We start from the raw sequence: 16,083 nt of genomic DNA on the forward strand, positions 1-16,083 counted from the left end.
AGACACGAATAGGGCCACACAAATCTGACCATCCAGGTCCCTCCCCCACCCCCAGGCATCCCCCCCAACCCCTGCCGTGTCCCTCATCACTCACGTGGATGCTGTTAGTAACCACAAAGCCAGTGGCACTGTGCTCTGGCACGCTGAGGACGTACAAGCTCTGGGGGAACGAGGGCCTGTGGTCATTCACATCCCTAAGGTGGATGGTCACCTTCGCCACGGAGGAGTTCTGGCTCACGGAGTCAGTGGCCACAACCTGAGGACAGAGAAGAGGCAGCACGGGGGTCCTGAGCAGCACCCATCCGGGGGGCCCTCCCTTGCCCGCAGCCCCCTGAGCCCCCCTCACCTGCACCAGCATCACCGTCTTGGTCTCGTAGTCCACCAGCTGCGACGCACGCACCAGCACCTGCACGTCAGCCGAGCCCGCTGCCCGCTCCGGGGAGACGCTGAAGGCGTCGGCGTCTGGGCCCCCCAGCGTGAGCAGGAAAGTGCCGTTGTTGCCCTGTTGGGTGGGCTGTGGAGTCAGGACCCAGCGCCCTGCCACGCACCCACCCGCATTGCTGCCCCTCCCAGGGTCCCTGCCCGAGGCGGTCCCACAGCTGGGAGGGGCTTGCACAAGGCCGTGGTCCCTGCCAATGTGGGCTCATCTGAAGAGGACGTTCCCAGGCACCACGGCTCCCAGGACCCTTCCCCTTGCTCCCACAGAGAATTCCTACCAACCTTCCTTAGCTGCCACCCCCGGCACAGCAGTGCCAAGTGCCTGGCCCGAGCACCTCTCAGCACCAGCACCACTCAACACACCCACACCCAATCCACGCAGGACCGTCCTCACTCAACACTTCCTGCCATGTCACACTCGCCCCCCGCGTCACAGAGGGTGAGACACCACGGATAGCACCAAACACCACACGAGGATTTGTGCATGTTCCCATCCATGCATACCCATGATAGAGTTCAACTGATAACTTAGGCACAGTAAGAGAGCAATCATGATTAACGATAAGGTAAAGCAATGACAATGGTATACTGTAATAAAAAATATCTAAAACGTGTGAATTAGAGACAGCATTGTGGCACGGCACGGTCTGTGACACCAGCATCCTGTATCGGAGCACTGGCTGGAGTCCTGGCTGCTCCGCTCCCAATCCAGCTCTCTGCTGATGTGCCTAGGAAACCAGCAGAGGGGTCTGGTGCTGTGGCATAGCATGTAAAGCAGCCGTCTGTAGTGCTGGCATCCCATACAGGCGCTGGTTCGAGACCCGGCTGCTCCACTTCCACTCCACCTCTCTGCTATGGCCTAGGAAAGCAGTAAAAGATGGCCCGAGTCCTTGGGCCCCTGCACCCACGTGGGCGACTTGAAGGAAGCTCCTGGCTTCTGGCTTTGGATCAGTGCAACTCCAGCGCTTGTGCCCAGCTGGGGAGTGAACCAGTGGATGGAAGACCTCTCTCCTCTCTCTCTCTCTCTCTCTCTCTCTCTGCCTCTGCCTTTCTGTAACTCTGCCTTTCAAATAAATAAATAAATCTCGGCCGGCGCCGTGGCTCACTAGGCTAATCCTCCGCCTTGTGGCGCCGGCACACCGGGTTCTAGTCCCGGTCGGGGCACCAGATTCTGTCCCGGTTGCCCCTCTTCCAGGCCAGCTCTCTGCTGTGGCCAGGGAGTGCTTGGGCCCTGCACCCCATGGGAGACCAGGAGAAGCACCTGGCTCCTGCCATCGGATCAGCGCGGTGCGCCGGCCGCAGCGCGCCTACTGCGGCGGCCATTTGAGGGTGAACCAATGGCAAAGGAAGACCTTTCTCTCTGTCTCTCTCTCACTGTCCACTCTGCCTGTCAAAATAAATAAATAAATAAATAAATAAATAAATAAATAAATCTTAAAAAAGAAAAAAAGAAAAATAAAAAAAGCAGCAAAGGAGATACCCCTGCCACCCACTCCACATGGGAGACAGGATGGAGCTCGGGCTCCTGGCTTCAGTCTGAACCAAATCTGGCTGTTGCAGTCATTTGGGAAATGAACCAGCAGACGGAAAATCTCTCTCTCTCTCTTTTTTAATTTTTAAAAATTTTTAAAAGATTTTATTTATTTATTTGAGAGGTAAAGTTATAGACACTGAGAGGGAGAGACAGAGAGAAAGGTCTCCCTTCTATTGGTTCACTCCCCAATGGCCACAATGGCCAGAGCTGCGCCAATCCGAAGCCAGGGGCCAGGTTCTTCTACCTGGTCTTCCATGCACGTGCAGGGGCCCAAGCACTAGGGCCATCTACTGTTTTCCCAGGCCACAGCAGAGAGCTGGATTGAAAGAGGAGCAGCTGGGACTCGAACCGGTGCTCATATGGGATGCTGGTGCCGCCTGCGGAGGATTAACCTACTGCACCACGGTGCTGGCCCTCTCCTCTCTTTGTGTCTCCTTTTCTCTCTCTACTATGTTTTTCAAAAAAAAAAAAAAACTAAATCTGTCGAAAGAAAAGAAAAACCATAAGGATCGTTTATCTCTGGAATTTTCTGCTTCCTATTTTCAGACCATGGTTCACCATACAGAGCTGAAATCACAGACAGCAAAACCCCAGATCAGCAGGGGCTGCTGCACAGCCTAACACCATCCATGCTTACTCACCATACCGTGCCACCAGGTCGCCGACTTCCCCGCCCCAGCCTCCATGTGCACGCCCTCCAGGCTGGCACTCACCCAGAGCGCTCTGAGTTCAACACTGCCCAGCTTCCCCCAACCTCGAGAACCCTCCCCAACCTGACCTCACCCCCACCCCCACCACCTCTACCCCACATCACCAGAACCATGCTCCACCCAACCCAATAGCCAACACTAACCACGCCATCCGACATTCCCAAAAATCACCCCAAATCCCCTTCTATCATTGTCCTCGGCTCCATTGCCCACCTCCCCCCCTGCACCTGCCATTGGCTCTCTGCCCCTCCCGCCCTGTCCTTGCCCCCAGGGGCCCCTACCTTATCTGGGTCATAGGCCACCATGGTGAGGCTGTCGATGGGGATGCGGGTGGAGGCGTGCTCATCCACGTAACCCACGAAGTTGACTTGGGCTTCTTGGGGACTGAAGGTGCAGGCTGGGAGGCTGCAGTTGTAAAACTCAGGAGTGTGGTCATTGACATCTGTCACCACCAGGGTGACCCACGTGCTCACCTTGGCCTGCTGCCCGTAGATGTTGGGGTTCGTCTCGGTGGCCTGATGTACAGAACAGAGGCCAGAGAACCAGTGTTCAGATGGAGTGAGCCCAAAACTCAGAGGCTCGAGGGTGGGGACACAATGGGGGGGCGGCAGTGGCGGCTTCACTGACCGTGATCTCCAGCTGCACCTCCTCATCCTCGTCCAGCAGCTGCTCCCGGTCCAGGGAGCCATGGACCCTGATGACCCCGTCTGTCCCGATGTCAAACCAGCCAGGCCTTGTGGAATCTGGCAAGGAGGCAGGCAGAGTGTCTGGTGGAGCCCTACCCTGGCCCTCGCCGCCACAGCCCCACCCTGGGGACGCGCCAATGCTCACTGGAGATGCTGTAGATCACAGGATCATTGATGCCCTTGTCGCTGTCCACGGCCTTCACCGTCAGCACCGAAGTCCCCTGGTAGGAGGCCTGGTCAGCGGCCCTGACCCTTTCTCCTCCCCTCCTGCTTCCCCCAGAACCCCCCTCCCTCACCAGGCCCCCAAGCACACCTGGGCTGCGTCCTCAGCCACAGAGGCCGAGTAAAACTCCCTGATGAACTGCGGGTCCAGGTCAGGCTCGTCGATGACCGTGATGGACAGGAAGACAGGCGAGGAGCACTGGATGGTGTAGCTGTTGTTGAACAAGCCGCCCGAGTCCTGTGGGGGGAGATGGCCCCTGCGTGAGCCCAGGCCGTGGACCCAGGCACCCTGGCACCCAACCTGCACCTGCACTCACACACGCCTCCAGCTCCAGCTGGTAGAAGGCACTCTTGTTGTTGTAACTGAGGCTGCCGTTGAGTATGATGGAGCCATTGTCCAGGATCCTGAAGAGGTGCTGGCTGTCGTCGGTGCTAGGGATGACCTGAGGCAGAGCACACAGCGGACAAGCTGGCCCAGGACAGCCCTGCCCTTGACCGTGCCCTGAGAGACGCAGGATCCAATCCCGGCTCTCCCACTCACTGACCATGCAGGTGCCACCGAGTCAAATGGCCTGTCCCAGCCTCAACTTCCACCTCTGGGAAATGGGCTGGTGAGATGACCTCAGTAAGACAAGAGATGGGCAGGCACATCGCTAGTGCTCCACAGATGCAGCTGCCATTAGCAAACTTGTCTTAGGAGAACAGGGTCCACCCTCCCATTATTGTCTGCGTGACCTTGGACCAGACCCAGCGTCTCTCCCAGCTGCCATCGCCTCCTCCGTGGGAACAGGAGTGCGTGAGCCGCCAGGTGCAGGGATGTTAGCTTTTATCAAGGGCCCAGACAGTGCTCTGGGCAGGAGGGTGAGGGGCAGGCACCCTCCTTAGGCAGCTGGGCAAAGGGAGACTCAGTGCACAGGGGAAGGATCGTGGGTCAGAGGAGGGCCGAGAGGCTCCAGGACCCTGTGGATTCTCTGTGGAGATGCTGCCCCCTAGTGGCTGTGGGCAGCAGTCAGGATGCACACACCCCGCAGGTCACCTTCCAGGACGCCCACGCACCTTCTCTATGGAGTACACCACGGCCCCCGCCGACCCCATGTCTTTGTCCTCGGCCAGCACGGTGAACACCGGGGAGCCGACTGGCAGGGTCTGCAAGGAGGGACCGATCAATCATCTGCGGGCTCAGATCCATCTCTGCCCTCCCCAGAGTCAGGCTCTCAGCGGCACCCGGGGCTCCCTTTCCTCTCCTTCCTGTACTTCTAAGTTGTTCTGGGATCAGGCCTTCGGAGGCAGCCGGGAGAGGGCCCCAACCTCCCCACTCCCCACACAGCCTCAACACCGGCTGAGCTGGCTTCTGATTTGTGGAGCCCCTCGGAAGGAAAGACCACTCTCAAACCTAGCCTGGCTGGGCCACTCCCCTGCTCCAACATCTACACACCCTCAATTTCAAACAGTGCCCTGCAGAGCCAGAGGCTTCCTCTGGGAACCTTCACTCTTGGGCCCCATCCATACTCTTGCTACTTCCTCATGGTGGCCAAAGAGATTATTTATTTTAGGGCTTACTTATTTGCATCTATTTGAAAGGCAGAGCAGGAGAGAGAGAGAGAGAGAGAGAGAGAGAGAGAGAGAGAGAGATCTTTCATCCACTGGTTCTCTCCCCCAAATGCCTGCAACAGCCAGGGCTGGGCCAGGCGGAAGCCCAGAACCAGGATCTCCATCTAGGTCTCCCACATAGTGGCAGGGGCCCAAGGACTTGAGCCACCACCTACTGCCTCTTGGGATACCCTAGCAGGAAGTTGGACTGAACTCAAACCAAGCCCTTTGATATGGGATGTCGGCATCCCACGAGTCAGCCCAACCCCTCGGGCCACAATACCCGCCCCCAACGAGATCTTTTGAAATTGTGAGTCAGACCACATCCCTTGAAGCTCTCCAAGGGTCCCCCATGCTGCCCAGATAGAGTGCAGGCTCCCAGGGCCAGACAGCTGCCCCATCTCTGACATCAGCCCTTGCTCAGCCCTCTATCCTCCAGCCACACTGCCAAGCTCATCCCACCTCAGGTCATTTGCATGCTCTGTCCCCGCCTGGAGCACGTCTCTGCTCAGAGGTCGCCCATTCAGAGAACCTTACCTCTCAGTCTGCCCGCAGAGCAGCCCACTGCGCATGCACCCCGACCCCGACTTGTGCCTGCTTTACAATCTTCACAGAGCTCAGCACCGCCCACAATAAACCTGCTGGTGCTTTCTGGGTTTCTGGCTCTGCAGGCCGCTGCAGGCGGCAACCAGAGCCATCTGGGTCGCCAGGCAACTTCAGCACCCGGGACAGAGGCTGTGGGAAGCGTGAACCTCACCAGCCTCAAGCCTGGCCTAGTGTGAGGTCTCCCCGTCTCCGGTACCTGCAGCCACGCAGTAATAAAGATTCACGAGGGCTGTTGGGCTTGCTGCCAGTAACAACTGAGGACCCTCCCCCCGCCATGTAGTTCAAGTGGGGCTGCCCCGCCTTGCCGAGGGGAAGGCCTATGACACCGACCCAGCTGGCAGTCTCCCATGCTTCAAAGGTGGTTCAGGGATGGGCATAGGACAAAATGAACCACTGAAGGTCAGCCTGGTGTCTGGACTAGAACTGGAGAGAGAGAGAGAGAGAGAGAGAGAGAGAGAGAGAGAGAGAGAGAGAGACCTCCTGTGGAAGTTGCAAAGGTGGCGGGATGTGAGACTGGAACTCCTGGGGGCTGCTCTTGCCACCCTGTGGGAGAATGGCTCCCATGCCCTGAGATGGAGGCACCCAGGGATGCAGAGCTGAGACACAGAGACAAATCTTCCTGATGATGCAACTCGAGAGCCTGGATCCAGCTGTGCCTGTAGCCCAAGGCACCTCTACACACTTCAGATACAGGAGAGAATAAATTCCCTCCTGTTCATGTTGATTTTATAACTGAAAGTGGTGAGTCCACTATGATTGCAAAGTGCTGATGTAGCCACTGCTCGAGGATTTAACAGGATCTGAATTTGGTTCCTGCAGCGCCCCTCACCCCTCCCCCGCTCCTTCCTGGAGAGGTTTTGCCTGATTTTTTGATGCCTCACTAGCTGTGCCTGGTCCTTCCCACCCCATGGAGGCCAACGTCACCTCACTGATGCTGGTGGAGAATCCAGTGTTCTGGAAAACGGGCGCGTTGTCATTTCTGTCATCCACAATCACTCGCATCTCCCTCTGCACCTGCAGGAGAGAAAGCCCAGAAACCAAGATTCAAAATGGCAGGAAAGAGGCAGGCGAGCGAAAGCCCTCCTGTGCCCTCATCCAGACCGGTTCATCCTCTCTCCCTCCCTCTCTTTCTCGCTCTCTCTTTCTCTATATATATTTTCTGAATCATTTGAAAGTAAGTTGCAGACATCATTAGGTAATCTTTTAAAAACCTAAAGTGTGCCTGCCCTATTTCAGAAATGTGCATCTCAATGTTGTTTGCCACAGTGCAAAGCTGTGAAGAACCCAAGTGTCCATCAGCAAGGACCAGGTACATTCCCTCGCCGGGTGCAGACATTACAAATAGGGGACCCGTGCGCATACACAGCAGGAGCCCCAGGCCCAATCACAGAGTGGACACAGCAGCTTCAAGACAATATGGACAGCAGGACCCCATCTGGGGTTCAGGAAATGCACCGACAAATGCAGTCTTTTTTTCCGAGGCCACTTAGGGAAAAATGCATTCCCAGCAGCCACTGCAGTGGGATAGGACTGGGAAAGCTCATCCAAGGAGACTCCAGGTGCAGTTTCTGGAGTGTGTCCAGAGACCGTGCATTCCCGACCCTGCACTAGCCATAGTTTGAATGAGGCTGACACATGTCGCCCAGAGGTTCCTGTGTTGGGTGTGTGGTCCCCAGTTTGGTGGCGCCTTTAAGAGTAGGATGTAGGGGGTGGGGGTATTCTTAGCCCCACCCTCTCTCTGGCTTCCTGTCTCACTGGGTGGTCTCTGCCTCTGGCACAAGCTCCTGCCACTGGGATGCCAGCTGCCAGGAGCCCTCACCGGAGCCCACGGGTGCCATCACCGTGCCCTTGTGTTCCTAGGACCATGAGCTAAGTAACCGTCCTTTCTTTATGAGGTTGCCCAGCCTTGGATACAGCCCTGCTGTAGCAATAGAAAACAGACCAATACAGCAAGGGATTACAATGGTGTTGTAAATGGCAGGCAAGGAGGCAAAATGCTAGAGACAAACCCTTAGCTCCCACAGACTCAACGTCCAGTAGCATAAACCTGTTATTCAGAAATGCAAGTGTAGATGCCAACACATTCAGCCAAAGGAGCTCAGAGTGCTCACCAGGGTGGGAGACATTTGGCACTTGTTTTTTCTTTCTTTTTTTTTTTTTTTTCGAGTGAGAGAGAACATTCCTACCCACTGGTTCATTCCTCAAAATGTTCACAATGGCCAGGGCTGGGCAGGATGGAAACCAGGAACCAGAAAGTCGATCCAGGTCTCCCATGCGGGTGACAGGGACTCAGCCTCCTGGGCATCACTGCTGCCTCCCAGGGTCTGCACTAGCCAAAAGCTAGAGTCAGGACAGGATCTGAGTAGCAAACCCAGCAACTCTGATATGGGCCACGCGGGCATGAACACGTCCTAACCTGCATTTTAACCACTCAGCTAAATGCCTGCCCCGGCACTTGTTTGTTTTTCAAAAGATTCATTTATTTGAGGGAGAGGGAGAGGGAGAGGGAGAGGGAGAGGGAGAGGGAGAGGGAGAGGGAGAGGGAGAGGGAGAGGGAGAGGGAGAGGGAGAGGGAGAGGGAGATCTTCCATCTGCTGGTTGATGCCCCAAAATGGCCTCAACAGCCAGGACCGGGCCAGGTTGAAGCCAGGAGCCCAGAACTCCATCCAGGTTTCTATGTGGGTGGCAGGAACATAAGTGCTTGAGTCTGCTGCCTCCCACGGGTGAAAGCGGGGAACTGACTGGGAAGTGGAGGAGTCAGAATTCAAACCAGTGCTCCCATATGGGGTTCAGACATTCCAAGTAGCAGCTTAACCCACTGTGCCACAATGCCAGTTCTTGGCATTTGTTTTTCTAATCAATATTTATATTAATCTAAACTAATAATGTAGTCAACCTTCTATCTATAATATGAATGATATATTTATATAATTAAAATTAATAAGGGGTCGGTGCTGTGGCGTAGCGGGTAAACCCTTAACCTGTAGTGCCGGCATCCCATATGGGCACTGGTTCAAGGTGCAGCTGCTCCACTTCCAATCCAGCTCTCTGCTATGGCCTGGGAAAGCAGTAGAAGCTGGCCCAAGTTCTTGGGCCCCTGCACCCACATGGGAGACCCGGAAGAAGCGCCTGGCTCCTGGCTTTGGATCAGCTCAGATCTGGCTGTTGTCACCATTTGGGGAGTGAACCAGGGGACAGAAGACTTCTTCTTTCTGCCCTTGCCTTTCAAATAAATGAATATATCTTTTTTAAAAAATTAATAATATTAAATTCATGGTAACGTGCAAAACATGAACAAGTGCATTTTGACAGGAATCAACACTGAGTTTGTTGTGCTAACTGGTGGGCTCTCTTCCTCCTTGGGGAAAGTGATAGGTGACGAGGTCACCTGTGGGGTTCCCCACTCTCAGGACCAGGTCCTCCTCCACTGAACCCCTGCCCCGACGCGGCACTCACCGGGTTGTTGTGGCCGTCACTCACGGAGATGGTGATGCTAAACTGGTACAGTGTCTGTGAGGGCAAAGAGAAAGGGCCTGGGGTGAGCCCCTCCTGTGGGACCCTCCTCTGGGTGCCCCACCCATGCTGTGCCTATTACCTCAAAGTCCAGAGGGCTGGCCAGCTTCACCTCTCCAGTGGTTGAGATCACAGTGAAGAAGTAGGCATTGGAGCCACTGATCCCATAGGTCAGAGGGTCCTGGTCATCGTCCTTTGCTATCAACCAGAAGGCTTCAGCACCTGAGACAGGGAGCGCCCGGGGTCCATGAGACAGGGTGTTGTCGGGATCCAAGGCTACCTCTTTAGCACGGTCTGGATGGGGCCTGGTTCCTTGGCACCCAGGTACCACCAGAAACCTGGGGCCTCCCCAGTCCCAGGGCTCCAGTCCCTGTGGTCGCTGACTTTGCAGGTCACTCTTACTCAGAGGCTTTTTGATTATAGCATCCTGATTTATTTGGAAAAATGATCCCAACTGCCAGGGACACAGTGGGGGGTGGCTGTGATCCACCTTCCCCCACCCCAACCCCTGGCCAAGCCCAAGGCTCTGCCCTGCCTGGATTCAGAACACTGGGCCTGGTTGAGAGAGGACTAAACCCGGCTGGAGTTCATGAGTTCTAGGTGCACCTGCCAGGTGCTTCCTCGGGTCAGGGACTGCTAAGACCCTCGGAGGTGCCTGGGCCTGGCCTTCTTTCACTGTTCCTTTCACCTCAAGAGCTCACCTGGAACCTTCCAGAAGAAGGCTCCTTTCTGCTCCAATTGGCCAAAGCATCACCTCCTGCTGGTCTCCCCAGCCTGAGGCTTTCACTGAGTGCTGGGCACAGCAGGGGCCATGAGATGCTGGGAGAGGGGCGCTTGCCAACCCAAGGTCTTCAACTCTCCAAAAAAGAACTTCCCACAGATTCTTCAAACCCACCCTGGATCACCCCCTCGGCCCCTGCTGCGTCACCTCCAGTGCCCAAAACTCCCTCTGCCAGTCAGCACCCCCTTTACTCCCCAGCACCCCATCTCAGTCTTCCCAAACTGGGTGTCCTTCAAATTCCTCCCATGACTCCCAGGGCTGCACCTGTTGGCACAGGAAGCACAGAGCCCAGAACTCGGGATCCTTTCAGGGACCCATGGGAATATTCAGTGTCTTCGAAATCAGAAAGAACACAATGACTCCTAATCCAGCCTGCATCAGATGTTTGCCTTGAGGCCGAGGCAGACACAAAATAGAATGAGGGGCCGGCGCTGTGGCACAGTGGGTTAAAGCTCCAACCTGCAGTTCCGGCATCCCATATAGGTGCCGGTTCAAGTCTCAGCTGCTCCACTTTTGATCCAGCTTTCTGCTATGGCCTGGGAAAGCAGTGGAGGATGGCCCAAGTCCTTGGGCCCCTGCTCCCACATGGGAGACCAGGAAGAAGCTCCAGGCTCCTGGCTTCGGATTGACCCAGCTCTAACCATGGATTCGGATCGGCCCAGCTCTAACCATTCCAGTCATTTGGGGAGTGAACCATCGGATGGAAGACCTCTCTCTCTCTCTCTCTAACTGGCTCTACCTCTTTCTGTAATTCTGTCTTTTAAATAAATAAATCTTTTTTTAAAAAAAAAAATAGATTGAGAGGGAAGCTTTCTGAGGAAGGGACCTGAGGAGGTAAAAGCTCCCAGGACAGCCACAAGCAGCTTCGGCCCAACCCAGCCTGAGGGGCTCTTGGCCCAAGCATGCCCCCTACTGCCAGTGACGGCCCTCAGGGTTGGGCTTGGCCGTTTGTCCTAGACTCTGCCCCACCAGGCCTGACCCAGGAGGTGTGGTCTCAACCCCTCCCCACCTCGCCCCCTTGGCTGGGGAGCCTCCTGCTAAGAAGCCATCATGACTATATCACGTGAGATACCCTGTCCATTCAATGGCTGCTTTGGGGAGGGTCATTCTCTGATGGGTGACTATCTCTGGCTTAGAAAGGTTAAAACTCAAAGAGAAAGAGCTGTTACACCTGAGGAAACCCGGGAGCAAGCAGGTGTGCACAAAGTCTTATCTGTGTGCCCTGTCTTTCCACCATGGTCACCTTCAACCATGGATAGAAAATATTTGGAAAAAAGTTTGCGTTTCCACTAAACATATACAGACTTTCTTCTTGCCTTATTCTGCAAGTAACATGGTAGAAAAGTATGAACAAGAACAGCATTGGGGGCCAGCGATGTGGCGTAGCAGGGAAGGCCACCACCTGCAGTGCCAGCATCCCATATGGACACTGGCTCTAGTCCTGGCTGCTCCATTTCTTATCCAGCTCCCTGCTATGGCCTGGGAAAGCAGTAGAAGATGGCCCAACTCCTTGGGCCCCTGCAACTCATAGGAAACCGAGAAGAAGCTCCTGGCTCCTGGCAGCTCTGGCCATTGTGGCCATTTGGGGAGTGAACCAGTAGATGGAAGACCTCTCTCTCTCTTTCTCTGTAATTCTGCCTTTCAAATAAATAAATAAATCTTTTTTAAAAATCCCAGCATTTACATTGGACTGGGTATCATAAGCCATCTAGAGATGATTCCAGGTACACAGGAGCGTTGTGTAGGCTCTGTGCACATTTTCCATGGAAGACGTGAGCATCTGAGAGTCTTAATATCTGCGGGGGATCCTGGAATCAATCTGAGGATGACACTATTTGTCTGTGGCCTAGAAATTGATCTAGAAAGAAATATTTTTTAAAATCCTCCTGAAAAAATGTACATAGTAACAAATGCTCAATAAGAGCTACAAAAATAGGGGCTGGCGTTGTGGCAAAGTGGGCTAAACAGCTGTCTGCACTGCCGGCATCCCACATCTGAGTGCTGGTTTGAGTCCCGTCTGCTCCACTTCCAATCCAGCTCCCTGCTAATGTGCCTGGGAAAGCAGTGGAAGATGCCAAGGGCTTGGGTCCCTGCACCTATATGGGAGACCTGGAAGAAGCTCCAGGCTCCCGGCTTTGGTCTGGCTTAGTCTCGGCCACTGCAGTCAATTTGGGGAGTAAACCAGCGGATGGAAGACCCCCCCCACCTCGCTCCCTCTCTCTCTTTGTAACTCTTTCAAATAAATAAATAAATCTTAAAAAGAGAAGCAGAACTACAAAAGTAAGAGACTTGGGGGCCGGCATTGTAGTGCAGCAGGTTAGGTGTACCCCATATTGAAGTGTCTATTGCTGGCATTTGGAGAGTGGACCAGCTGATGGAAGACCTTTCTCTGTCTCTCCTCCTCTCTGTGTCACTCTACCATAAATAAATAAATAAATTTTAAAAGAATAAATAAAAGACAGATCAGGCCCCTCCGTATTATGTGTTTGTCACAGTTAGGGCTGACTGTGTTCCCGCAAGTTCACATACTGCACCCTGTTATTACTCCAATGTAATGGTGTTAGAAGGTGGAGCCTTTGAGAGGTGATTAGGTCATGGGTTGGAGCCCTCCTGGCCACTTGAAGGGAGGTCAAGGACCCTGAGGGCACCGTGAGAAATCTGAAGAGGGTTCTCACCAGAACCGAGTGGAGGGGGGTGCTGGGGGACAGGGACAAGCCCAGGCAGGAGCCCCTGGGACTGCCTCATGGGTAAAAGCTGGGCACCATCCAGCACAGGGAGCCTTACTCACCCACTGACAGGTCCTCAGGCAAGACCACGGCTGACATGTTGGACTCGAACATCGGAGCCACGTTGGCTGCCACTGTAAGGGCACAGAGAATTGGAACATCTGGACGGCCTGACCCCTCCTGCTCCCCCAGGGGCCCACACCCGCCCTGTGGCCAACGTCAGCCCAGCTCACTGGCTGGACTCCAGAGCAACCGAGGTCAGGGCCGGCCACAGGAGCTGGGTGTTTGCTGATGAGGGCTCACTCCCTCCCCTCCAGAGGGTCCTGCTGAGGGTCCCCAGGTAGGAGAGGGGAAGCACCTACCAGATACCACGAGGGCAGGAAGCAGGAAAAAGGGCAACCATGGCCAGGCCATCACGTCTGGAGGGACCTGGGGAAGAGGTATCAGGGAGTGGCACCTGTACCCACATCTCCCTCACCCAAGAGCTTCACACCTGCCTGGGGCTGGCCCCAAGCCCACCCACCAGGCCCCATCACCCTCTGCCCGTTTTCCGGATGGAAACTACTACACCACCCTGCCTGTCCAAAGTAGCCAAGCATCCTTCGAAGTCAGGGACCCAGAGAGGGACTGTGACTCCTCCAGGAGTTCTGTGCCACTCACTGATGCAGGCGAGAGATGCCTGTGCAGTCTTTCCCAAAGAGTCTTCCATGGAACCCTGGGCCTCACAGCAGAAGGGTTCCCTGGATAGGTGAGTTTGCAAAGGGCTCCTCTGTTGATTGATTGGGAAGCATCCCTTAGGGAAACCCTGCCTGGGCCCGCCTTCTTGGTCCTCTGAATATCATCAGCTGTTGTTCCTCTGCCAAAAGGAGGAGAGGGGGCTTCTTGTAGTCCCTGAGAAACCTGGACCCCACGTTCTTTTGCCCCAAGAGACAGATGGCATTACACCAAGAGAGGGGAGAGGCTGCGCTCCCCAGGTGAATCATTTCTTGCTCCCCGTCCAGAAAGTGCTGCCAGTGCTCACTGCTTGGTAATCACTCCCTCAGACTGCACTACCTGCTGACTCCTACATACACTGCGCTAAGTGAGCACAACGCCTGCCCCCAAAATAAATTACATCACAGCTCTAAGGCAAACAAGGGGATGCCGCCTCATGCCAAGCACCTTCACCTGCCCTGGCCCTTGCCCTTCCTGGTCCCTCTCCCTCCTGCCCCCTCGTGGCTGCAGCAGGTGGCCCAGCCCTCAAGCAGGAAGCAGAAAGAGAATGACTTCCAAGGCTGGACCTTGACCAAACCTTGACCATGAAACAGCACCAGAGCAGTGCAATCCTAACTCCGCTCAGCTGCTTGCCCTGCCTTCCCATGAAAACACAAACTAAGGTTTTCCCCTGCGCCTTCTGCCTCCTGCCCATCCCGTGCTCCTCTAGCTGGCCCTGCCTGGCATGCTACACCCCATCCTCTCGGGAATTGCAATCAAAATTTTCTTTCAATGGCATTGACCTTTCTATGTAATCATTCATAGACATGTATGTTTATTTCTTCTTAAAATGTTATGTATCAGTTTTCATTTTATTTGAAAGGCAGAGCGAGAGAGAGATCTTTCATCCACTGGTTCACTCACTGAATGCCCACAACAGCTAGGGCTGCAGCAGGTCAAAGCCGGGAGCCTGGAACACCACCATCCAGGTCTCCCATGTGCATGGCAGGGACCAGGCACCTGAGCCATCATCTACTGCTGCTCAGGATACTTCCTGGATTGGAAATATGAAGCTAGGGCTTGATTCAGGAGCTCCAATATGGGATGCAGGCATCTAAAGTGATGTCTTTGTTTGTTGTTGTTTTTGTTTGTTTTTAAAAGATTATTTATTTGAAAGTCAGAGTTACACAGAGAGAGAAGGAGAGGCACAGAGAGAAAGAGAGAGAGAGAAAGAGAGAATCTTCTTTCTGCTGGTTCACTCCCCAATTGGCCACAATGGCTGGAGCTGCACTGATCTGAAGCCAGGAGCCAGGAGCTTCTCTCAGGTTACCCACAAGGGTGCAGGGTCCAAGGAGTTGGGCCATCTTCTACTGCTTTCCCAGGCCATAGCAGAGAGCTGGATGGGAAGTGGGGCAGCTGGAACTTGAACTGGCACCCATTTGGGATGCCGGCACTGCAGGCAGCAGCTTAACCCACTACACCACACCATCAGCCCCTAAAGTAATGTCTTAAGCTACTGCACCAAATGCCCACCCCATGCCTCTATAAGTTTTTAATTCTGCAGGTACAATAAAGACAGCTGACAAGACTCTGTGAGTAACCAGGAGACTATAGAATCAGAGATGCTTTCCAAGCCTAGCTTCAAGATCCTGGCAGCTTCCCCTCCTATCTCTCAGAAACCCATTCTTAGATCTCAGACACTATGATGTCAGGAAGTCCAAGGAGCACCTTGAAGTCGTTCCTGTGCCCAGGATCCCGGTCTACTGCCAACAGCCCAGCAGAGCTCCCAGCCCACAGCCAATCCCTCTTGCCAGTCCTTTGAGCCAACCATCCTGACACCAATATCTGCCTCCAGATGAGCCATCCCAGCTGAGCCCTGCCCTAAATGCTGGCTGCTATTGCTTGCCAGTAAGTTTTAGGCTGGTTTGTTCCACAGCAGTAGATAATGGGAACAGGCAAGAGGTGAGTTTCACCCAGAGATCTGAAGAATAAAAAAAAAGGGGTTCATGCAAGGGGTGAAGGAGCATCCCATTAAACACAGAGGACTCAACTCCAATTCCTTCCTCTGGAAACCTCATTAAAATGACAGCAAAGGGGCTGGTGCTGTGGCATAGCAGATAAAGCTGCTGCCTGCAGTGCCGGCATCCCATATGGGTGCCAGTTCAAATCCCAGCTGCTCCACTTCTGATCCAGCTCTTTGCTATGGCCTGGGAAAGCAGTGGAAGATACTCCAAGTCCTTGGGCCCCTGCCTGCATGGGAGCCCAGAAGAAGCTCTTGGCTCCTGGCTTTGGATAAGCCCAACTCCAGCCGTGTGGCCATTTGGGGAGTGAACCAGCAGATGGAAGATTTTATCTGTCTTTCTCTGTCTCTATCTCTCTTTCTCTCTCTGTAACTCTACCTCTAAAATAAGTAAGAATCTTAGAGAGAGAGAGAGAGAGAGAGAAGGTGATGAGAAACTTGGAAAGAGCAGTCAGTGGCCTGCTGAAATGTCCATAAAGCTAGGAACCAGGGATTCCATCTGGATCTTCCATATTCATCTTCATCTTCTCTCTCTCTCTCTCTCTCTCTCTCTCTCTCTGTCAT

General features: G+C 54.3%; 1 protein-coding gene across 1 annotated transcript in view; it reads right to left on the bottom strand.

Moving 5' to 3' along the window:
• The window catches only part of CDHR2 (cadherin related family member 2), a 41,585-nt gene that overhangs the window by 15,542 nt on the left and 9,960 nt on the right, over positions 1 to 16,083 (bottom strand). Inside the window, exons 2-14 of the mRNA XM_062189907.1 lie at positions 13,169 to 13,235; positions 12,869 to 12,940; positions 9,382 to 9,521; positions 9,253 to 9,296; positions 6,711 to 6,807; positions 4,647 to 4,736; positions 3,908 to 4,033; positions 3,682 to 3,828; positions 3,514 to 3,589; positions 3,310 to 3,425; positions 2,964 to 3,197; positions 347 to 502; positions 95 to 256 (exon numbers count right to left, since the gene is read on the bottom strand). Of these exons, the coding sequence (XP_062045891.1) occupies positions 95 to 256; positions 347 to 502; positions 2,964 to 3,197; positions 3,310 to 3,425; positions 3,514 to 3,589; positions 3,682 to 3,828; positions 3,908 to 4,033; positions 4,647 to 4,736; positions 6,711 to 6,807; positions 9,253 to 9,296; positions 9,382 to 9,521; positions 12,869 to 12,940; positions 13,169 to 13,220 (1,512 nt within the window). The 5' untranslated portion in view covers positions 13,221 to 13,235. The remainder of the gene's footprint in view (positions 1 to 94; positions 257 to 346; positions 503 to 2,963; positions 3,198 to 3,309; positions 3,426 to 3,513; positions 3,590 to 3,681; positions 3,829 to 3,907; positions 4,034 to 4,646; positions 4,737 to 6,710; positions 6,808 to 9,252; positions 9,297 to 9,381; positions 9,522 to 12,868; positions 12,941 to 13,168; positions 13,236 to 16,083) is intronic.

Source organism: Lepus europaeus, chromosome 4 (assembly GCF_033115175.1).
Source record: "Lepus europaeus isolate LE1 chromosome 4, mLepTim1.pri, whole genome shotgun sequence".
NCBI classification, from domain to species: Eukaryota; Metazoa; Chordata; class Mammalia; order Lagomorpha; family Leporidae; genus Lepus; species Lepus europaeus.